At 43.9% G+C, this 24,287-nt stretch overlaps 1 protein-coding gene across 1 annotated transcript in view; it reads left to right on the forward strand.

Annotated features, from left to right (window-relative positions):
• The window catches only part of COL5A1 (collagen type V alpha 1 chain), a 244,255-nt gene that overhangs the window by 60,917 nt on the left and 159,051 nt on the right, over positions 1-24,287 (forward strand). Inside the window, exons 3-4 of the mRNA XM_077835961.1 lie at positions 4,760-4,973; positions 5,664-5,826. Of these exons, the coding sequence (XP_077692087.1) occupies positions 4,760-4,973; positions 5,664-5,826 (377 nt within the window). The remainder of the gene's footprint in view (positions 1-4,759; positions 4,974-5,663; positions 5,827-24,287) is intronic.

A 24,287-nucleotide genomic window follows, 5' to 3' on the forward strand; every position in this document is an offset into this window, starting at 1 on the left:
CTATATTTAGAAGACTATGAGATTGAACAGTTGTCACTTAAAGGTCTGCTTTGGCCTTAATTACTGACCATGACTTCTGAGAAGGAAAAAACCCAGTCCAACTCCACAGGCTCGAGTCTGGTGGTTGTAAAAAGATATTTTTCTTCGTTATCGGACTACATTTGACACAGATATCGTGAGGGAGAGGGAGGGGAAGAAAGGAAGGAATCTCCAGTGTTTAGTGTTTACAGCCACTCTGTTTCTTTTCAGTGCTCATGCACCAGTGTTAAGGGACAGCCATATGGGATCAGGGGACATGGATGTTAGGTGGAGGCAAAGTACCCTAACAGGCATTCACAGACCTATTATGCCTTGTTCCAAACGCCAGGTTGCCGTGGTGGAATGTGGATCTGTTCTGGTCCCGGAAAGTGAAATGCCAGAGCATGCCGAAGAGGCCGTTGCCGAACTATTCGCTGGCAACTAATTGTTCCAGCCCGGAGATGGCTGAGTGCAGAGGAATAATCTGTGCCTCACTTGTGCCCATCCCCCACTCCTTCCCCCTTCAATGGCCTTTGAAAAGAGCTGTTGAAGATCAGGGATATTTCAATGGACATTGCCCCATCTGTACAACGGTTCGTTCTCATGCGGTTGCTTGGACAGCACACAGGCTGCCATGTGTGCATCCCCATCATGTTCTGTCCTGTGCCAAATCCGGCACGTTATGAGGAAAGGTGCCTATGAGGGATAGGTGTCTGCTGATGCTGTCCAGCCATTGGGTTTTAGGTCTTTCGGGGCTGAGGGACGTTCATTTTTCCATCCTGCTTTCATTGGGTCAATGATTCTCACAGGGCAGTGGGATCAGGTGACCGTATCACCTAAGGGCGGTTGGACAATAATTTGAGAGAGTGGGACCTGTTTACTTAGAAAACGGTTACCTTCGTTTGCCTTGGGTGGTCTGAAATCTGTAAAATGGGGACATTAATACTTAGTTTTGGCGTGCTGCCAAAAGCAATTTATAATGGTCTGAGCTAGAGTAGCACTCAGCCTTGAGGGGGTATTGATACAATGGGCAAAATTCATTACTGGTGTAATTCCCTTTATTGGAGAGATGGGTGCTCAACACCTTTCAGCACGAGCATTGCTGAAAATGTAGAATGGTGTATAAAGGCATGTCCCAGAGCCTATTGAAGTCAAGGCGTGTCTTTCCATTTATTGCAATAGAATTTGGATCACGTCCTACATGTTATTTTGTTATTAGTTTTACTGCATTCTGAACGTAACCCCCTCCACATATCATTGGGTAGCCTGGATCATTTCTAACCATGACAGTAAATGCATTGTTACTTTGCCAGGGTAACAGAGCAATAACAGAGTCATGTCAACCATAATTTATCAATGATGGTTATTTGAGCTGAGAAACCCACATTGCCATGGAGACATTTTAATAATAATCATAATAATACAAAGTAAATTAAAAGCAGCTTTTTAATGAGTTGGCAAGTCATTGAGGTTGAAAAGTTCTGTACGGAGGGTTCATAATGAAATTCTCCATTTTTATGGATCATTTTGGATGTGACATATTTTACATAAAAGACCCCAAATTGTTCTCCATAATTGTAAGCAGGAACATGTCTGCATTTGATTTGAAACAGCAGTGATAGGAGTATACAGGCGGAAGGAAAGGGACAGCATAAGTCATCCTAGGGAAGGGACAGTTATCACATACCTTCATTTCTGGGACCATGTCTTAGCTAACGTAAGTGTGGGAACTGAGATCAAGCACTGGGCTTGGTTCTCCACTCTGTAACAGTGGTTTTACATTAGTGTAATTTCACTAAAGTCAGTGAGGTTAGGCTGGCATAAAACCAGCTTAACAGTGCAGGGAAACAACTTCCTAACTACAGCTAGGTACTTTTAGGGAAAACTATCTCCTGGTCCATATCCACAGCTGGTGTAATTTGGTTGCAACACCCTTGATTTCAATGCCGCTGCACCACTTTACATCAGGTGAGGATCTGGCCCCATATTCTTTGTTGAGTTGCTTTTCAAGATTCTGATCAGTGGTATCCACTTGCAGCGGTATTACCAAAAGGATTGATGTTCCTGAGCTGAGCCAGATCCTCAGCTGGAATAAACTGCCCTTGTTCCAGTGAAGACACCAGCTGGGTGGACTTGGTGACACTCCTGTGCTGAACAGGACCATTTAAGTGCAGGGGGCAGACCTCTGGCTGGGGGCTGAATTTAATTTCATACCTTGCAGGACAGTAATTGTTTTCCTTTGTTACAGGCTGTTCTTTGTGGATTTGGTGGCTTTCTACTTACTCTTTTGTACTCTGATTATGGCTGAGCACCTAGAGTGGGGGTTAGGTGCTAAAGGAAATGAAAATGAATGAATGAAAGGAGTTTGATGCAAAGGAACTGGCAGATGCAAATTCCCCAGGACAGTGGAGAAAATTATCTGAGCGTCTCTTTCTCTTATGACAGGTTTCAGAGTGGTGGCTGTGTTAGTCTGTATCAGCAAAAAGAATGAGGAGTACTTGTGGCACCTTAGAAACTAACACATTTATGCTCAAATAAATTTGTTAGTCTCCAAGGTGCCACAAGTACTCCTCGTTCTTTTCTCTTATGACTTCCTTGCCTCTGTGCTCAACAAGCCCTGCTGTGGTCTGATACACTCCCCACACTTTGAATAAGGCCCACTGTAGCCTAACTAGGTCAAATCCCTCATTCAGCCCTGGGGCATCCTTTAAGAAAAGCCTACAGTGGGGAGGGAAACTTGTGTGAAGCTGCTGGACACTTGGGTTAACATTTTTTGTGGTTTAGATGGCTGTGAATTTACAGCTTAAAAAATTAGCCACAGGGCTATTACTTCCTCAGACACAGCCAGGCACCACACAGAGATGTTCACATCACACACACGACACATCACAGCAACACCCTGTTCCATTCTGGCACTCCTTCCCTTAAGATTTCCTCAGTTGATAGGAGCAAGAGGACAATTACGTCCTTCTTTGAAGGCTTTAGCCCGAGGGACAGATACCCTTGCAAGTGTTGTTATATTGTTAGAATACAACATGTTAAGATGACAGAAGTACACACATTTCAGCAGCCCCTATCTCGATAATAATCGGAAGAAGTGACACAACCCCTCCTTCAGTTAGCAACGCCCCCTACATATTGGAGGAATTAATTTTCGGAGGTGGACGTGGGTTTTGCAATTTGGATTCATCTCTAGAATCTGCAGTGCTGCTGATGGAGGGAGAGGCAGGAAACCAAACCAACTGGGATTTCAGATGCCATAAGGCGTATACATCTCTGGCAGTTAGAAAACTCCCATGTGCTGCCTTGCAGCCTTGGGTTAAATTGATCTGCAGTGTCTGAGAATGGAACACACCCCTGTCCAAATGACTGGATCAAGTCTATGTACCACTCCAGTCCCACTGAAGCCCTGTTTCCAGGGCTTAATTACAACATGGGCTTTGCAAGAATAAAGATGGGATCCCACAATATCATTGTGCTCGCTTTCCTGCCTGTAATCACACTTTAATCCCCATGTGCAGGAGGACATGGGCCACGGTATCCCTGTGGACAATTGGCATGAGAAGTCATCTTTGCCCCTCGCTATTCAAAGCTCAGTCAAACCAAAGTCTCCATTTTATTGTTGGATTTATTTTTGCTTTTAAATTTTTGCTGCCCATGCTAACGCGGTGAGCCAAAGCCACAGAATGCTCTGTTCTTGCCTAAATAGACAAAAACTGATTTAAAAAGCCCCAGCAAAACAACAAAGCACCTAATACGTTGCATGTGTCTACTTAACAGGGGACATTTTATAAAAATAATCCCTGAGTTTCGAGCGTCTCTAGACAACCTCTGGATCCTATGGCACAGCATATCTTGTCTCCCAAGAAGTTCCAGGGCCTACCATGGAACTAAGTGGCATAAAAGCTACAGATTTACACCCATAACTCGTAGCAGCAACACCTTAGTCTCCCACTGGAGGTCTCCCATCCAACAACATCGAGGCCCTCCTCTACTTAGCATGGGAGTTTGAATGTGGTGTAGCTGTAGTTTGAATGGTAGAGGCCAAAAAGGGCTCATTGATCGTTAATGAATGATCCCTAGTAAGGTTGACTGCTGAACTGGAAGACTGACTGAGCCCTTAGAATAGATGACTCTTTTCATGGGAGCTGCTTTTCACCAAATTTTCTGCTGTCTTCTCCCTGGGCTTAATCTAAGGGGACCAGATGTCCCGATTTTATAGGGACAGTCCCGGTATTTGGGGCTTTGTCTTATATAGGCGCCTATTACTCCCGTCCAGATTTTTCACACTTGCTGTCTGGTCACCCTAGCTTAATCACATAAGGGCTCCTAATCACAATGAGCTGTGTGACTGGGTAGAGCAGTTGAGCCTTCAGAGCGGCCCCCCCCGCAAGAATCTTTGAAGCTCCATGTTGTCTGAAGCCATTGTACTCCTTCATTATCGAGTTAGAATCCTGGTGGTATCCGTACACAACACTTTGCCATTTATTTAAGTGTCTTATTAGTGGTAATGGAGGCTGCAGGTCACATTCCTATAGGATGCGTTGTCCCCATCCACAGGTGGCACTGACATACCTCTCTGCCATGGGCAGCAGTTTGGGGATTGCTAATATGGACAAATCTGGAAGGAGGAGCAATCGCTGGTGGTTTCTCCTCTGTTCACCAGGTTGTAGGGTGTATGAATTGTGGGCACGCCATCACACCCAAAAGAACAACTAACTCCTTTGCCTTTCCACTTCAGCTTCGGCCTTTCCTGAGGACTTCTCCATTCTGTCCACTGTAAAAGCCAAGAAAGGAGGTCAGTCCTTCTTGATCTCCATTTACAATGAGCAAGGGATCCAGCAGATCGGCATGGAGATGGGTAGATCTCCTGTATTCCTGTACGAAGACCATACCGGGAAGCCAGGCCCAGAAGACTATCCTCTCTTTCGAGGCATTAACCTCTCAGATGGCAAGTAAGTGCAGCGTCGTGTATTGAGAATGTGGGGTGCACGATAAAAGCAATCATCAGTCTATATGAGTACCTATATGAACACCTAAGTGTGTATAAGATGTGTGTGCTATAAATATATATATATTTTACCAGTGCTCTGTCTCTGCTAACTGAGCTCTTCCATTCTGCCATATAAATAACAGGTATGCAAAAAACCCTTGAACATTAGTGAAATATTAGGCACTTCAAGTCAGTGGGGACTTGTGGCTACAGGGATGACATTCCCCCTGTGCAAAGGGCTTAAACAAACCTGTGTGACACTTAAGGTCCATGTAAATCACCTAGTGTTGGGCTTAAGGAGGATAGAAGAGGGGGACGAGGGGAAAATTGGGGCTCCACCAGGGCCACTTCTCCCCCCAATGCGCTCCACAACTGTGCAAGGGAGATTCCCACTCTGATGGATTAGGAGCCAAGTGGTCCTCCCTGTTGCCCCAGCCGTGTGAATTCCTGTCTTTTGGGGATTTAAGTGATGCATGGCCTTTTACTGGCCCTCTGCCCATCAATGAATTTCACCCTGATTGGGGACAATGATTGGCCCGTAGTTTTATATCAACATCCTTTCATGATCAAACTAGTTGTTATAAACTGTTGGCTCATTTAATGAAAGCAGAAGGCTCTGTTTAACTAGCTCGCGGGCTGTGTTATTTCACAGGTGGCACAGAATAGCCATCAGTGTACAGAAGAAAAACGTCACTTTGATTCTGGACTGTAAAAAGAAGGTAACTAAGTTCTTGGACCGAAGCGACCACCCCATCATTGACGTCAACGGCATCATTGTGTTTGGAACCAGGATACTGGATGAGGAAGTCTTTGAGGTAAGACACGGATGTAAGCAGTGGCCCAGGGGTGAGAGGAATATGCTGTATAAAGCCTTTGAGTTGCTGTTCTGGTTGATGAATGGTGTATAAAGCTCATTGCTGGGGATTGGGGATTGTTGGATGGTTTTTTTTTTTTTAGCCTTATTGTTAAATAATGTCCTACTCTCGATTTATTGGATGTAATGTCTATTTTAAGAGTGATCAGAATTGTGGGCCAGATCCTCAGCTGGGTAAATTAGCTGATTCCAACAGAGTGACACTGATAAATCTGGCCCTTAGAGGGTTGTTTTTTTTTGTTTTTTTTTTTTTTTAAATTAAGCTGCCTCTGAATCTGGCTTTCACATTCATATGATCCTGTGGAAGGTAAAATCGGGATTTAACTGACACTGGGGGATCTTTCACAAGCATTGCATGCATTTGAAACTCAGCAGCTAGGCTGAATGCAATATTTAAGCAGAGTTCAGTAATGTAAAGCCTATAAACTGGCTGTCTGGGCCAGTTGGTCGAGTGGCTTCTCTTAAAATCAGAATCCTCTCAAGGCTATAAGGCCTGGCTAGGGAGAGGTGCTACCTCTTCCGTGTGCATGGCATTGATCCCTGATCTCGTGCCCTAAGATGCAACAAAGCTGTCTCATCATCAGACTGAATGGGTACCTCCCTTCCCACCCCCAGCTGTTGCATAGGAAAAAGCTAAGTAAAGCTGGGTGAATAATTCATGAAGAATTTCAACAAAGTGCAACCTCTTTTTCCAGGCACAAACTGTCCACAAGCAGAGAGCGGCATTCTCTTAGTACTATTAGAAGTTTGAAATGATTGGCCCAGTAGTTTCTGTAAACAGTTCTTTGTCTGTGGAATATAACTCTGAGCATTTGCTATTCCGGGTTGTGACAGAGACAGCCACGTACAGGAGTTTAGTCAGATATGGGGGAGATGGAGATCTGTGATTCTTTCCATAGTTCAGCAGCTGGATTGAGATGTGAACGTCACAATAAACCTCAGTCAAGCTGCCGTTTCAGAGATCCTGTCTACTCTTTTGCCTGTATGTGTCCAGGAACATTGGATTCTCATTTGCACAAGAAACTAAATATATAAAATATAAATATAAATCAAGAGTAACACTACTGAAGTCATTGGAGCAAAGCTGTTGTAGGTGGATGCAGAATTAGGTCCATTAAGTTTTGCAGCTCATCCTTCATTAGTTTATTGCATTTGTTTGGAGCTGGAGTTGAGTGCGTCTCATGGAGCAAATTGAGCACTGCATGCAAGGTTCCTGCAACAATATGAATAATTATGGTTCAGTGAAGTCAGTTCTAGTCAACACTGTGCTATCTGTGACTTGGAAAGAAAGTCCTACGGCTGTTTAATGTTACTTCCATTTGGAAGGTCGTCTGCTGTAAACAGTTCAAAAATGTATTGACCCAACATCACCAGAACTCAGCTAGAAGAGGGTTATGACTGTATCTCTAACTGCATTAAATTAATAGACATTTGCTGGGAAGATTAACAATTAAAGAGGAAAGTAAAAGCTGGCTCTAATGGGCACTGAAGTTGTTTTTCCTAAGTGTTGGATGTGCTTCCAAAGAAGATCAGTAACCAGACTGAATGCTGCATTTCAGCAGATTTGTTATATAAAGCAGAGAACTTTACTGGAAACCTGGCCCTGTGCACGTAGTAGATCCTCTTAAAGAAATCAGAGTCTTAGCCAAGCTCGGTAAGAAGCTTGCATTTTTATTGATCTTTTAGCCATTTGAAAAGGCACATCCGCCATTGTTATAAAACCAAACCAAACCACTCCTAACAAACCAACAGAAAACCCACCTATGAAGTATCCTGGTAAAAAGGGCTCCTGGGTGGAATTGCATATTCTGTTTCTCTGCAATCTGCATTTCTCATTAAACTGTAATGGGATCCTCCATGGTAGTCAATTTATGGGCTTTCTGCTGTTGATATGAAACCATGCACACCAGAAGATGAATAGGACTGAAGTCCTGAGGTTTTCTTTACTGTTCCAAAAGCTTGACATATCTCCAAACAGGCTGGCTTTAATTGTCAGCTGGAAACAAGACTTCACAGCCACCCTACTAAACAAGAAGAGCATACATTTTTGCAGTTGGCAAAGCTTTGCCAATTCCACTATCAGCCTTTCACAGGCGGTCAGGCATTAGTGCCATCACTTGTAATGAAGTGGCCTTGATTAGAGCAGATTCTTAGGACAAACGGACCCAGTGCTCCTCTTAGCCAACAGCTAAGGAGGCTGTTTCCATGGTGCTGGCACTGATTGCAATATACATGTGCTAGATGATTGCAGACACAGAGAAGCCCAGAACAATTATTATAGCAGAAGAGGACAATTTATCAGAATACAAAAGCCTCCCCTTCAAAATATGCTTTTAGTTTATTTTTTCTTTTTTGCCTTGTCTGCCTAGCAAGCAAGATATTTCAACATGCACACACAAAAACATCAAGATGCCAATAGCTATAAATTGAATGTAATTAAAAGGTTTCATGAAGGCAGCAGACTGTAACCTAATTTCCTTCATTTCTCAGTAACCTAATTTCCTTCAGGTCCCCCCCAACCCCCCCCGCAATCTGCAGCTGTAAGCAGAAAGTATGTATGAAGACAACCTTGGTTTGGGGCAATGGGAAAGAGACGTGAATCATTAAAAAAGCACATATTTCTAGAAAGTTCCTAATTTCTGGGCCCTGCATCCAGTTACAATGAGACTGAAGCTTTTGTAGCTCCTGTAGGTAACAGTTTTACAAACCTCAAGGAACTAATAGTACATTTTAGGTGTTTTCTAGTGCTGTGGAGTTTTGTGGCTGTTACAAGCTTGTAGTTTGTGCTGGGAACTTGGAATGACCCAGTTAACTGGGAATGGCAGTGTTTGGAGGGCTTAGGGCCTACGCTGTCTTTGTTTCAGCATGGTTCAGTGAGAGCTGAAAGTTAAGGGAGTTCATATCATGTGCTTGTCTGAATCTTCATGAGGACAAACCAAACTTGAATAGATTTTTGTTTTGGAAGCTGAAATTACTTAACTTGGAGGTAGACAGGGGTCACAAGCAAAGTGGAGCATGAGTGGTGTCTTATGAAAAGGGTGGCTTCCCATCGCATACTATATCACAGGAATTGATTTAGGGGAGTTGCGAAATATTTTTCTAGCACAGCATTCTTCCAGGGGAAAAATGACTTCCTCTCATTAAAATTCAGTTAGTTCTGAGGCTGTGTGTATCTCTCTGTAAAGCCCTCTGAATGCTGGGTAGGCTTGACAAAGGGCCAAGCCCACAGCCAGGTTACACAAGTTAAGTTTTGTGCTGCGATGTTGTTCAAAACAGATGTTTACAAATGCTCAGAAATGTCAGGACAGGCTATCACGCTGGGGTTGGAAAGTGGCGGCTGGCCTCATGCTGTGAATGAGAGGACGATGTTACGAGACAGCAGAGAACCTTGCATGAGAGAGAGAGAGAAAAGAAATATCATATGCAGCAAGATAAATGCTTCTGTTTTCCCTCCAGGACTATAGTAACCAATGTTCTTATCGAGTCAGTAATACTGAAAGACAGAAGCCACGTTGCCTGTACCTCCCCTGGTGTTTTGTTTGCTAGGGAGAATTATTTTACGTACGTTAGAAACGCAATGCTCCTTTTTTATTAGATGCAAATCCCTCTATGAGCCACAGGTTAAGAGCAGAGCTTATTGGAAATTACCCTTTCACCCCAGCCCATAGACATTTTTGACTTTTTTTGTGAAAAATCAATTTTTTGGGGCTGAAAACCAAACATTTTGATTCAGAAATGCTACTGTGCATCCTCACAGTAGTTCAGATTCCTGTCAATGGAATGGGCTTCCTGGCCAGACCACACTGCCCATGATGCACCCTGATCTCCCTTCTTGGTGAGCTGCCATCATGAATGATGGGAGTCCCATGGCCTCAGGGAATCATGTCAGCTCTGGTCTTTGTTTGTTATGTGCACAGATTGTGGGGAAAAGGAGAAACCCTGATGTTTGAGGACTCTGGTCTGGCCAAATGGTCAATGTTTGGCGCTGATGCTGCTTTCTCAAATGCTACATTTGTGCACGTATTGTGGATAACTGTGTGCATGCCGGGCCGACGCGAGAAGCCCTCAGTCAGTTTTAATTTTTTTACACCTGCAAGGCCGCCATGGACTTCAGTGTGAGTTTTGCCTTGAAAACTTGGCCATTGTGGCACTGTGTGCACCATTGTACTTTTTGGAATGTTATGCAACAAAGTTCTCAGTGCCGTTGCTTGTGTAGCCCAGAAAGTGTATGCTGTTGCCAAGGAATTGTCACCTTCTGCAGCAGTCTCTCCTGGGCTCTTCCTTTCCCATGAGGCTGCAGGGATTTGGCTGGAATGTTGCCTCACTTGACCAGCCAAGGATTGGCAAGGCTCTGACCTCTCCCAGGTGAGCGGTGGGTTGCATGCTCCAGGATCACCCTGATGGGCGTTACTCAGAAGGATTCTTTTGTTGGACTTGCCAATTACCATGATTTTTTGGAAAATCAGCTAGGATGGCTCCTGTTGGACCATGTCGCTTTTAGTTTTGGAGAACAAGAAACCCTAGGAGGAAAACAAAGTTTTTCCCCCTTTATTCTGTAAGGTTTATGGCACTAGGTTTCCTTCCCAGAGATGGCTGTATTACAGAAGTGGATGAAGTGATCCAAGCCTATACACTTCAGGATCTTTCTGAATGAAACATGCCACAGGATGGCATTGGAAGCCGAGTACCATGGCCATCAATGGAGTGGATCAGATTAGACAGAATGAGCATGCAGTGCCTTATGAAAAAGTCCTACAAAATTTAAAACAAAATGATCGTCTTTGTTTAGGTGTTTTTGAACCAGTCTTTAGAATTTAATAAAGAATTATATCCCTGCAATAGCGTGCTATTAAGAAAATCGCTACAGGAAGTATATCATTTGCTATTCAATTTGGTGGGCTAGATTCTAACCACACTGCAATACACTACACTGATTGACGTGACTATGCTAGGAGTAACTTCTTGTGAGTACAGGTGGTAAAATCTAGCCTTGTAAAACAATTTCTGTAAGACCCTACTAAAGAAGTTCTATTCCATAGAATCTTATAGGGTTCATACCTATTACATTTTGTAGGGCTTTTCCACAAAGAGTGTGGTGGTGTTATAACCACTAGACATGCATTTCTTGTTTTGTCATTGTCTTGTTAGAGTAGATCATAATGTTCGGTTCTCAAGACTTTAGTGCTAAATGAAGTTAGTGGGTAACATTAATACACAGAAAAGCCCTACATGTGTATACGTTGTTGTTAAGCTTAATGTCTTTTACAGTTGGCTTCTCCAGAAACAGAATGAGCTGATTCTGGCCAGTTGAATATTTTAACTGTATCTCACCAACCGTTCCCTTCTCAGTCTGCCAAACAAGGTGCACAATGAAGCAGAGGATTTTGTGTATCTACGTGCCTTGTCCTGTCAAGGCAGGGAAATTCTGAATGGCTGATGCGTGGGGACCAGCAGAAATATTTTGTCATTAGCTGATACCAGAACTTTGTCCCGAGACAAGAGGTGTTGTGCTGCTGGTTTTTTGGATGATACTAAAAGGATGGTGCTTTTTATTCCTTTTCCTCTTTTTACTTTTTCTAAGAGCGCTAGTGATCTCAAGACATCAGAAATAATGGGAAGGCCTTTTGCGCCACGTTAAGCCAGAAAGTCTGGGCAAGATGCCAAATGGGCTTTTAAGATGTTCAATGTTTCAGGGAGCAGCAAGACGAAACAAAATAGAAACGTCAGTGTTCTTAGCTGAAACCTTGGTGCCTTTCAGGTGCTGGGCTGCTATCTCATTGAAATGCCAGTTTATCTTTAATCTTGTGCTTTGGTAACACTTAAAAAAAAAAAAAAAGACTGCTGAAGTTGATAATCCCTGCTTTAATCTCACTGTATTCATGGTTCCTGGAGAGCCCCTTCACTCATGCTGGATTTTTAGCATTTCAAACTTGAGAGATGTGTCATATTTGAAGATGCTTACTTGGATTATTTTTGCTCCCCAATCTGCCAGGCTGGTGGCTGGCTACTAAATTAATGTGACGGTTTGGTTTTGTTTCCGGCGCTAGTGCAATGAGATACTTCAGAAATGAGTGCAAACTGAGCTAAGGAATCCTGGCTGTGAAAGCTATCTAATAGGAAGCAAGGTTAGAGGATGAGACAGGTTCAGGACTCCATGGTATTATTCCCAGCTCTAATACTGGCTCTTCAGCAAGTATGGAACTTCACTGTGCCGCTGTCTTCCCAAATGGAAGATAATAATACTATCCTCACAGTGCTGAAGGGACGGTTAGATCATTAATATTTGTAACCTGAGAATCTCTGGATACTTTACAGAGGGAAATACGATTTATAAAAGGGGCTCCAGCTACAGGGTTTGTGTCCTCGTCAGATCTGGATCCCAGCTTCCCTAAAGTTTGGGTCTCTTCTGTGTTACTGTTTGCAACCATCCGTCATATGAATATGAACAGAAATTGTGATTACAGAGGCAGAACAGTAGGAAAATGTCCTTCTTTTAAAGTCCAATAACAAAGGCCCAAATCCTGTGAAGTCTTACACACGGGAGTGGCCCCGTTGATTTCCAAGAGTATGTCTGCACTTGCGCTGGAGGTGTGAATTCCTGCACGAGGAGACCAAGCGAGCATGGTAAAAATAGCAGTGCAGCCGTGACAGCACAGGCGTCGGGAAGGGCGAGCTGCCCCGCGTCCGATCCCGTCCGAGACGCTAGGCCTGCACTTGGGTGGAGAGCTCCTCCCACGGCTACAGCCACACTTCTATTTTTAGTGGGCTAGCTCTGCCAGGGCTAGTGTGGGTATGTCATCTTGAGTGGAAATTTACACCTGCTGATTGAAGTCTAGACATACCCAAAGAGGACCCCCCAAGCATAACACTGAGCATGTGCACACATTTTTGCAGGATTTGGGGCTAATTCCGGGGGTGGAGGAAAGTTGGTTGAACTCTTGCTTATTCACTTTTTGTGAGCCTCTGTAGAGGGGTTTTATTTTTTAATCAAAAATGTACTAACCTAAATTTCTCTGTTAAGATGAACCGCAGAGACATACTCCAGTGTATTTTTCACCATTTCAGTAGACTGCTGCAAGAAGCTAATTTACAGCTCTGGCTACTTGCTTTATTGTTCCTGCCAACTCTGATTTCACCTCTTCTGCTGCAAAGCCTTTAAGGGAATGCGAGGGGAGTCAACATTTTAAGCCACAAGTATATAACATGGCACGGAATGATGGAAAATAAAACATTCTGAGCCAGCCTCTTTTGGGGCTCTTTATTAAAGATGTCTATAACTCTCCCCAACCTCCTAGTAATTCATTATTTTAATAGCTGGATTTCTCTTCACTTGATCTGCTATTGTTATTTTAAGGGAGCCTTTCTGGTGCAATGGTGTACTTGTAGCATATGGATTAAATCACCAAGTTAGGCTCTTTCTGAGTCGTAGTGCTGCCTAGAAAATGTCGACAACCATCTGAGTGTCTGTCACTGGACAGGCTCACGATTAAAGATGACGTTTTCATGCCACAATCCAAGTAATGTTGTCAATCCAATCAAAACCAAAACATGTAATATTTGGCCTCTGCTGGTGAAGGCTTACATACAGGATTGCCTTACAGAGGGACGTGTATTTTTTTGTCAGTGTGTGTGTATATATATATATTATATATATAATAGCAAGAGCTGAATACAGTGCTAAAGAAGAATTATGACTTTTGCAAATTGTTTTCTGGTAACACGGACTTCAGATTAATTGTGTTTGAATACCTAAAGTGACACCATTTCATATTACTTGGATGAGCCTATGGACATGAGGCACCTGTGGAAGAGAGAGTCTTAATTTGGGTGGAAACATTAAATTAATTGTCTCTTACTACACACGTTTGCTCAAACTCTCCATTTCGTTTTGATTTACTGGGGGATGAATGGTTTTGAACTCTGGGCTTAAGTAAAGCTTTGTGATTGACCGAGGCAGTCTGTGATGACATAGGCATGTCAGTAATGGTCAGAGAATGTCAAGATATAGGGTTTTTTCTTTGTACTTCCTGATTTTGAGTGATAAAATCCATTTAATAATCTGTATAAAACACTCCATGTTGTGCACGTGTGGATAATTACTGCTGCTCTCTGGGGCTCAATTCCTCTTGGCCTTTGTGTGCTTATAGTGCCAGTTGAGACATGCCTTATTGTTCAAGCAGATCATAAAAACACTCTTATTAAGGTATAATAATTAGGTCGTGGATAGTTTACCATTTAATAAGGCCAAGTTGTGTGCCTAGCCTAGCAAAATAAGTGATCGTATTGTTGTTTCCCTCCTTCCCCCTTCTCTTCTATTGTTTTCTACCCTCACTTGCTGCATGTTATCTTAAACTAAGCCCTAGTCCTGCAATAAGATACGCATGGGTGTAGTGGTCAATGTCCAGTATCTTGGGTGGTAAGGCTCTTCTGCAGGGGATGTTTCTTAATGTGTGTCTGTGCAGCACCTGGCATAATCAGGCTTCAGTTGTGATTTAGGGCCTCAGTGTGCTACCACAGTTCAGAGCAGAAACTTATGCATAACTATCATGATGCATAGAAAGAGAAGGGAAACTTGTCGAGTAGTTAGAGTGCAGAACTGGCGGAGAGGAAATTAGACCTGGCTGAAAAGGGGATTGCCACTTTCGCAAAAAAAAAAAAAAAAAAAAAAACACGTAGAAAATTGATTCTTTTTAGTCAAAGTTGGAATGTTCTAAAACATTGGGCCAATGCGAGAGGGATTCGGGCTTTTGTGGAACCTTGGGAAAGTCACTTAAGAAATCTTCATTCTAGAATGCCCTCCTTAAAGATAGCGAAGCTTACTGCCCAGGTCGGGGGCAGGCGGTGGGGGAGAGGTCTAACGGCTGACATTTTCAAACGCACCTAAGGGAGTTCTGAGTAGAAGCCCCTCTTGCTTTCAATGAGACTTTTGGGGGAGCTTTTCAAAGGCCAAAATGGCATTTAACTCCCATTGAAAGCCTATAGAAGTTAAGCACCTGCCTGAAAATTTGAGTTTAAAGCTCTTCCCTATGCTTCTAACTCCTTTTGACCCTTTGAAAATGTCATCCTAATGCATGAATGTTCTTGGAGTGCTTTAGGTGATATAGAAAGCATTATTATTTATTATCTAAACCAGTGATACTCGGAGCTCAGTGGTTCAGGAGCCAAATTAGCAATCAGCATTACCCAAAAGAGTCATAGTCACGTGAATTCATGGTTTCATTTACTATTTTATATATAGATATATATAAACATTTTCTCACAGCAAAATGACTGACCAAGTATTCTACAGTTAGTTAATAACATAGTAAAAGCATCCTGACTGGTTAATAATTAAATCGCACAGTGTTTCCATATGTGCTACAGAGAGCCACAGGAGACCCATTAAAGAGCCAGAATTTGGTTGGTTGAGCTCAGGGTTGTGTAACAACCCCCACCCCCACCCCCCCCCGGTTTCTGGAACATGGTATATTTGGCAACAATCTGCCTGCACACTTTCATTTGGAAATTGCCTAATTGGAAAACAAACAAACAAGAACATACTTGGTATAGCAGAAAGTTTAAGCCTAATTTTGCTTCACTAAAAGAAAAGGAGTACTTGTGGCACCTTAGAGACTAACCAATTTATTTGAGCATGAGCTTTCGTGAGCTACAGCTCACTTCATCAGATCTGATGAAGTGAGCTGTAGCTCACGAAAGCTCATGCTCAAATAAATTGGTTAGTCTCTAAGGTGCCACAAGTACTCCTTTTCTTTTTGCGAATACAGACTAACACGGCTGTTACTCTGAAACCTTTGCTTCACTAGCAACCCATGTTGCCCAATCAATGAGCAGCACTAACGAGCTCCATGCAGTCTGGAGGAGATCCATACAGGCATGTGTGAAGCCTGCTAACAGGGAGGAAGCATGGGGAAAACAGAAGTACCATCCATGGTGGGGTGCAAGAACCTTCACTGCCTCTCCACCTCTGGATAATATGATCCAGAGTAGGTTAACCGTCCCTGGAGGCCCACACTTGGGCTGGCCTTTGTCCAGAATTTCCTGAGGTTCAGGATGTCTCCTGCTGAGAATCATCTGCCATGTGAAGCTTTCTAAAATGGTAAGTTTACTGGTTTCATGAAGTTAAACTTCATCCTTCAAGACTACTTCTGACCACCAAAGGGATTCTAAGACTGGGAGAGCAAAATCCTATATGTTTACTCTTGACATTTGCCTGCCAGTATTCTGCATTTGAACACCGGCTGTTGGCAAAAGGTAACATCTGCAGGCTCGTTATATTTGATGGATAACATTAGCTGTAGAATCGTTATTCTTTCAGCCGACGGTTTCATTTGTAATCCACTTTGTCCTGTTAATAATGAGAGAGAGAAAGAGAAAGAGGGTTTAGTTTGTTCCATGGAAATTATGAGATGCAGGATTCTGATCTTCAGCCCAGATGGGATGATGTCATTGCAAAGGGACAGGTTTCCAGCATTACATCATGCTAAGGTTTACAGTGGAGTTTCTGATCTGTATGTCCCTGAGGAGGAGGAGAAGGCAAAAGGGGCTCCCGGGGTGGAAGAGGTACTGCGAAGTGATCTGATGTTTTAAAATAAGACTGAAGAAGAGTGCAGTTAGAGGATGTTTGGGGTTTTGGAGAGGTCGCTTTTCTCAGTTGAAACAAGGGGGGAAAGCCAAAAGCTCTCGCTGCTGGAATGAGGTTTCCAGCTGAAACTTATTGGCAGCATCACAATGTGATACTTAAAATCTATTATTGAGAGTAACAAAGATACCGTTACTTTAGCCGTAGGGTCAGTGTGTTTCCCATTTTTGCTAATTTGGGTACCTCGTGCTCTGCAGGAGGTCTTCATAAATTACTGTTATTTTCATTAAATAGAATTTCTGGAGCATAAGCCCGTTCATTGGAGATACGCCCCCTTTTTCCTTACATTGGAAGAAGTGGATGGACCCCTTTAGTGTACTCCCATTGCCGTGCCTACTCTAAGCATCTGCTACAATCTCCCATGAGCTAATTGTCGGGGGTTTGGCAGGAGGAAAGAAAAAAAAGATGAAACGGAGAGTTGGGAAATGAAGGATAATTTACCACAGCTCAGTCCAGCTATGCAGCAGTGCTTAGGCTGACATTTCTATGGGGGTTTTAGTCCAGGGCTCAGATTTTTGCAGTGCTGTGCTGAGGGCTTGGTCCTGAAGTGGTTGTGCATACAAAACCCGTTGTAGATTTTAAGTGAAAGCCTCCCAGAAGGAGCCCTGGGTGTTCTCCACATTTCAGGCACTGGTGGATGGAACAGTAGCTCTGGCACTGAGCATCAGGAAGGCTCATTGTGATGCCAAAATAGTACAGGCTGGTAACTTATCATTGTTGGGCCACATCCTGAGGTATTCCCTCAGGGCTAGGTTGTGGTGATGAGAGGACAGCATGGAGCTGTGTTGCCCCAGAAGAAGTACTGAGGTTTTTTTGGTCTCAGTTCTTCTCCTTGCACCCAGTGGATGTGTAGTGTGCCCCGTTAGACTGTCTCTTGTTCACCTGTCCCATGCCCTTGACTAATGCAGAAGGGACCCCTCACTGCCATGTTCCACAGTAGAAAGAGGATTGTGGGGAGCATGAATCAGCCCCCCAGAGTGCAGAGCCTGCTGCTGTGGTAGAGGCCCTTTTGCATCCATGCATGTGGGGGTAGGGGTATCTTTTACATGGCCGTGTACACGATGGCTTACTTTGTCTGCAAAGAAACTCCCATTGACTTTAAAAGAAGTCTGCCCTTTGTAAGGACTGAGTAAGCATTGTGGGCCCGATTCTCCCCTGCCTTGTCCCAGAATTGAATTCATTTATACCGGTGAAAGTGGGTATAAGATGCACCCCTTCTGATCAGCCAGCATTTCATACCTGTGTTGCACAGCTGTCAATGAATTCCCAAGGGACATAACAGGGAAGAATCAGGCCCTGGATCAATATCTCAGAATTTAGACTACTGTTAGCTTAAATCCTACTTATGTATTGAGCTCTGTTGGTTTGTTCCAGTGTAAGGCTTCTTGAAGGTATTAATTACCTTGTAACAGCATTCACTGTATGTGATGAGGAAGGGTACACACAGTGAGTTAACCAGCAGTTTCTTTTCAAAGACATTTGATCATAACAATACACATGGAGTGAAATCTTGTCTCCTTTCTCCCTGGATCCTGAGTAAGTAACCTCCCACTGAAACAAGGACTGAGTGAAGACATCAAAATTTGACCCAACATAAATAAGCTGTGCTTTGTAAGAGCCTGTTAATTGACAGTGTTCTGCCCACTCCCCATGCATTTTGGTATGACCAGATGAAACACATGTTCATTTCACATGGTGGGTTGCCTTTTTTTAAGTAGTCTGGGCTCCTTGCCAAAACGCAAAGGAAAGTCATCGACCGCTCCAGATGTCCCTAGCTGGCAGATGTAGTACTTACTCCTAATGGAGACAGTCAGAATCGAATGTATCTGTTTGCAACAAGCACACCACCCCAGGGATGGGAGCTGGAAGGGGATATTCCTAATGAGTTGTGCAGAATATTGGATGGAACTTGTTGGGGGTTTTGTTGTGTGCATGTGTTTTCTGAATCAGTCACCTCCAAGAACATGGAAAACATGGCTCTAGCTGAGCTTGTTGTTTTCAAAGCGTAGCCACATACTGGTCATGGATGAGGAGGTTCATGGCTGCTGCAGTGAAACATACATAGAGATGAGAGAATAAGTGGTGGTGAATAATATATTTGCCGAATCTTGCCTTTTTCTCCACGTGGAATGTCTGCAAACAGCAATATTTTCCCTGGAGTTTACGCATCATTTGAGCAAATTTTTTTCTGCAAATGTTGATGACTCGTTACCCCCTTGTTGTTCTGTATATTGAGATCGGAGCTGTGTCCTTTAGCTATGATTCACCACGTAAGTTACATGGCAGTATTTATGTTGGATGTCACTTTTATAACCAGATTTCTGATGTAAATTTACCAAAGTAATTTTCTTGAGTTTTCAAGCCTTCAAACTAAAAATGCTCTTTTTGGAGGAGATTCACCATGTGTAGAAAAGTGTATGCATTGCTTAAGCCCTGTTCTCACTGGTATCTCGGGATCTAAACAGGATTAGATGTTTAGTCAGGGGGATATCTGTTGATATGTGCAGGGCTGAACATTGCCAAGTTTAAATGGGACTTAAGGGATGTTTGGGTCTTGATGCAAGCCCACTGTACAGGGGTGGATTTCTCCCTCAGTGGACATCAATGCTGCTGAAGCTTGATTGAATGAATATTTGTGAACATCCCAAAGGGAAATCATTTAAAAATTCAAATGAATATTTTTGGAATCTCCTTGTCCCCTCCCCTGTGTTAACTCAGCTGTGAATATACACTCCTATCTCTGTCTGCTGGAAAGCGCTGGCCAAACTTGCACAAATAGTTGAAATCATAGCAGCATCTCCTCTGTTGGTGGCCATAGCAGATGATCTGTGCTGAGCACTCTGTCGTTAGGTGATAAACCCCTAGGTTCCCTGCCAATATGCTACAGAAGAAAATTCCTTCCTGACCAGAACTTTTGCAATAAATTCAGCTCTGAGCATGTGAAGAGAGAGATCCCCATGGCTAAGCATCTAATCCTCTTTATATCCCGAGATAACTTTGGGAGCCAACCCCCCCCCCACCCCCGCCTTTAATCCGTGAAACTGGATTCTGTCCTTTTCTCCTGGCGCAGAAAATTCAGAGCACTGATTAAAAGCCTCTGTGTAGATTTAAAGCTTTATCCTGTGCATGCATAAACTCAAGGTAACAAGTGATGATCAAGCCAGGAAGCTCAGGGGAAACCCATCCTGCAGGGATGAGTGTGCTGCTGTATAGCTTCCGAATTACTCCTGTCATAGCAGGATTCAGGCCGCAGAGGGGAGCCAGTAGCTAAATGCCTCATTAGTGTGATGAGGACCTCACTCAAGCCCACATCGCCTGAGAGAGGCCCATTCCCTACCCCTTTATAACCTGGCGTTCATGAATGCAAGGGGCCAGGCTAGAGGCACACAAAGGACATTGCCTAGTGCTTAACCATATCTGCCCCCTCACATAGCTGGTGCTCACGCTTGCACTTGGGGTGCAACGACCTTGTTCTCTCTGCCATGTGCCATGCAAGGAGTTGAAGGACCAGTGCTCTAGTGTTTAAGTGTATATGCATCAACACATAGCCTTTGCTGATGCTTGTGGTGCAGTGTAAAACCCTTGCACTCCCAACTGTGCATCACATAAACACTTGCATAACCCAAGCCCTTAATATCACACCTCCCCCCCCGCAAAAAAAAACCCACCCACCAGATAGTGATTTTAGAGGTGGGAGGGAAGGAATAAGTGAGCAAGGTCTAGCATGCTGCCGGCATTATGGATCCACCATTTGCAAAGTGGCTACGGGCCCAGACATTGGGGAGTTTGAGGCTTTCCAAAAGCAACCACTGGCTTCAGACCTGTCTGAGAACTTGGCTGGGTTTTAATATTGCTGTGTGGGAAGTTCTAGAGTCTTGGAAAAAAATCAAACCATTCGGCTCCATCCGTAGCTTATAACATGGATACTACTGACACATTCGCTGCGAAGTATTCTCTATCGCCCAAGAAGTGAGCTCCCAGCACCAGGGAAACATACCAAGATGTTTTCTGGCAGTCTTGGGTGGTTTTTTTTCCCCCGCATACACAACCCAACTCAGTGTCTGTGTGACTCATTGTAGAAGAATGTCCAAACAAGTGGAGGGATTTTAATTTGATTTGTTTTGGCTAATGGGAACCTAGGAAACTGGGAATCAGATGCCATGGAGCAGTCGCATTTGTGTTGAAACTCAGGCCTGAAACAACCTGTTGTGCTAGGGAGAAAAATTCTCCCGTTGCCTGGTAGGTTGGTTTTTTTAAACTGTGTGCTAAATGGATGACCGGGGACTGGAGGACTTGTATTGAGCAGTGTTGGTTGGGGGTTTTGGTGACTAAACTTAGCTGACCGCGAAATTAACGTGGCTTAACTGGTTGTGGCGGATGAGAACATGCTAGGTGAAATCCATGTTTTTAAACTGTTTGTGACAGACGCTGTCCACTCTGTTTGAAAATGTTTTTTTGCAACAAACCATTGTCACAGCATTCATCCTGGACAAGCATCGGTCGGGGTGGTTGTTTCCAACACCTGAGAGGAGGTCTTTAGCTCAGGTCCAGCTGAACAGTCACGGGAGCTGTTGTCTATGGTATGGACAGCATCTGCATCAGTGTTGTTGGTCCTCCTAGCTTCATTCCCCAGTGCTGTGCTTTGTCTTTGGCCTCAGCACTAGTACTGTGCGTTATGGGATAGCTCCAGGAATCCCAGAATGCCTTGGTACACCTGTAGTTACAAGGCAAGCTGTATGTGAATGCACCAGAATGGTTCTGTGAAAAACAATGAGGATTGCAGTGAGCAACACTGCCAGAAGAAGTGAGACAACAACCCATCTCAAGCAGTCTGTGTCCCTTCAGTGTCCCTTTAGTATAGACACACCGGTGGAGGGGTAGATTCCTTATTAAGGAACAGATAAAGAGGGAGCATGATGGGAGGTGGAGGTAGGGAGCTAGGGCCTGATTCTGATCTCACACTGGTTTTACAGCTGTATGATTCTACAGGCTTCAGTGGGGTTACACCTGATTTACACCAGTCCAATCAGATCAAGCCCTGTCGCTTGAACACAGTTTTTTAAAATGGACTAAATGCTACCCCCAGCAGCTGAGGCAGAACCATGATTAGATCTTGGGACTTTCTGCCTCCCAAACTTGTGTTCATTCTTCCGGAGCACACCGCATGCATTGGCTTAAGGAGTGGTCTAACAAGGCCGTAATACCTGTGTGAAACTGGAGTAATGCAGTGCTGAATTATGCAATATTGTTGAGGTTCATATAGCTGGTGCTGAACAACTACTCTCAAGTCTTCTCTGGTCTCTGGCCTCTCTTGTGTCTGCTTTTGAGGTGACAGGGATATTACACCTTTCCACTAGCTATGGCAGTGGTGGGTCTGTGAGTCTTTTCCTCCTCCAAACACCCTTACTTTTCCTTATTTTTTCCTTTTGAGCTCTCACCCTAGCCCCTTCATTAGTCTTTCACCTTGAGATTTCACATCTGCACAGTGAAGCACACCTCATATGCAAATATGTTAGCTAGCATTAGGCCATATCCTGCGGTCCTTTCTCGGCCCTTATGCAAAGACTCTGAGCAGCTTTTACTTGCTCTACGGATTCAGTTCACACACCATAGAAAGTCCAAATCCCCTCCTTTCCTGGAGCTGGTCTTTGTGCACCAAGAAAACAATAAGATAACATATATATTAGTCTTCTCTTCAGGACTGACTGCTCCTATGTTTCCTCTCTCAAGATTGCTCAGCCCACACCCTAGTTCCTCTCTCCTTCTTAGCTATTCCCAATGTCTCTTATATCCAGGTGGGGTGGTGACCTGCTTCTTGAGTCAGCAGAATCCATTAAATCCTTTCCTTGCAGGTCAACACCTCCTCACAGGTTGGGGTATTTCAGGCAACCACTGCTACCCTGTTACCTAGATCTGAATAAAAACTGAGTGATGACCTCCGCTTTGGCCCCTGTAAAGCATCAGCAGATCTTCAAACCCATAACTTATCCCAACATCTTCTTTTTTATTACATACTAGCCACTGTGTAAGAGTCCCACTTACAGCGACCTCCCATATTCAGCTTTGTGTGGATAGTGTCGCTAGCAGAATATGATCTTCTTCCTATTTTCCATAAACGAAAGGAAAATAAATCAGTGTAAAACTGAGGCCAGAAAATGCAAGCAGTCAGAATGGAGCTAGAGGATACATGTTGTTGACCGTATTGCCTGCAACAGCGTGTGTGGTAGTTTGTAACAAGAAAGATTTTGCTTCCCAAATTGTCCTTCCCTTATAATTTACACTCATGTAATGTTCATGCCATAATTGGGAAATAAAATCTATCGGTTACTAGAAGCTTATTTGACTTGGATACTGAGTAATCAACATTCAGCCCAAGACTCGCTGTAGACCAGTGACATAAAGTGATTAATGGAATGGTAAAGAAAATATAGAACTTGAGTATGTGGTCAGGCGCTGCAGGGCCACAAGAAGCAATTTAAGGCCGGGCAGCCTTTGGCAGCAGTGGTCTCTGTAATTTGGGCTCATTTGGAGTTTTCAGAGGCTGCCTGCTCCCTCAAGGTTGCATCTCCTCTCCAATGAAAACTTTGCAATTTCCTTAGTTCATAATAGAAAAGTAGCCTGGATAAAATCTCATTATCCAGAAAGACTGAACTGATTCCCTCAGCAAAACACCGCAGACAGCAGGGTGCCAACTACAACATCCAGCTCGTTGAGTCAGAGCAAGCTGTTTCCTGCTCCCATGAGCCCGACCAATGGAAAGGGAGGTAGTATGCCTGGGGAGCACCAGAGATGGTGGAGTCCAATGAGTTACAGGTAACCCTTAGGTAAGGCTTTGGTGGACTGATCAAGGGCTCGCGCTCCCAGGCCCCAGGCAACCCCGACGTTCAAACTAATCCACTTTTGGAGGTTGGAAAATGTTTTGGACCGTTTTGCTTCATTACTTTTCACTTAGTGACATCCCTCAGGGTTTGCTAGCTCCATTCAGGCCAGAGTCAGAAATGGAAGTGCCTTGAGAAGAGTCACTTATGTAGTCCAGTCAGACGCAGGAGCTAGGAAAAAGTTGGAGAGTTTGTTCGCATGGGATGCTCAGCCGAGTCTTTCAGACTCAAAGGTTCTGATAGCTGGAATCTCTTTGGGGCTCTTTGTTTGGTGTCTGGACAGCCCTGAGCACAAGGGGGTCCTGGTCCGCGATTAGGGCTCTCGGGTGCTACCGCACTACAAATAATATGAAATAATCACGCAGGCTTCTGGACGCTCATCCAAGTAAAGTTTGAATCAAAATTGCAAATTTGTAGAAGTTCAGCTGTCACTAACTGGCATAGGTACAAGCTACAACATTCAGTTTCTGAGCAAGGGCCAAACTTCCCCAGTTTGGACAGGACCCTGAATCACAACAAACAGATGTCGATCTGGGTCTTCAGAAAGTGCCAGGAGCTTTGGACCAGGAATTCCAGTTTTCATTCTCTCTTTCTTTAGGTCCATGAGTGGCTCTCATCACTGCAGGATCAGACAGGTGGACAACCCTCTTTATAAAGATGGATCTGAACAGCAAGTTCAGAACCTGATCTGAACTTCCCCAAAGTTGGAGCTATTGTTCAAGTTCAAGCTCATCTTTGGTGCAGTGCCTTTCTCTCCTGGGCTGTTGCCCCATGGCTCAGAGAAAACAGTAACACATTGAAGGGTTTGACAGTCACAGGGGTTACAGATTGAGTTGACTTTACATGCTAACCCATATTAATCCATTTGAGGGCTAGATTGTGGGG

Source organism: Eretmochelys imbricata, chromosome 16, assembly GCF_965152235.1.
Source record: "Eretmochelys imbricata isolate rEreImb1 chromosome 16, rEreImb1.hap1, whole genome shotgun sequence".
Lineage (NCBI taxonomy): Eukaryota > Metazoa > Chordata > Testudines > Cheloniidae > Eretmochelys > Eretmochelys imbricata.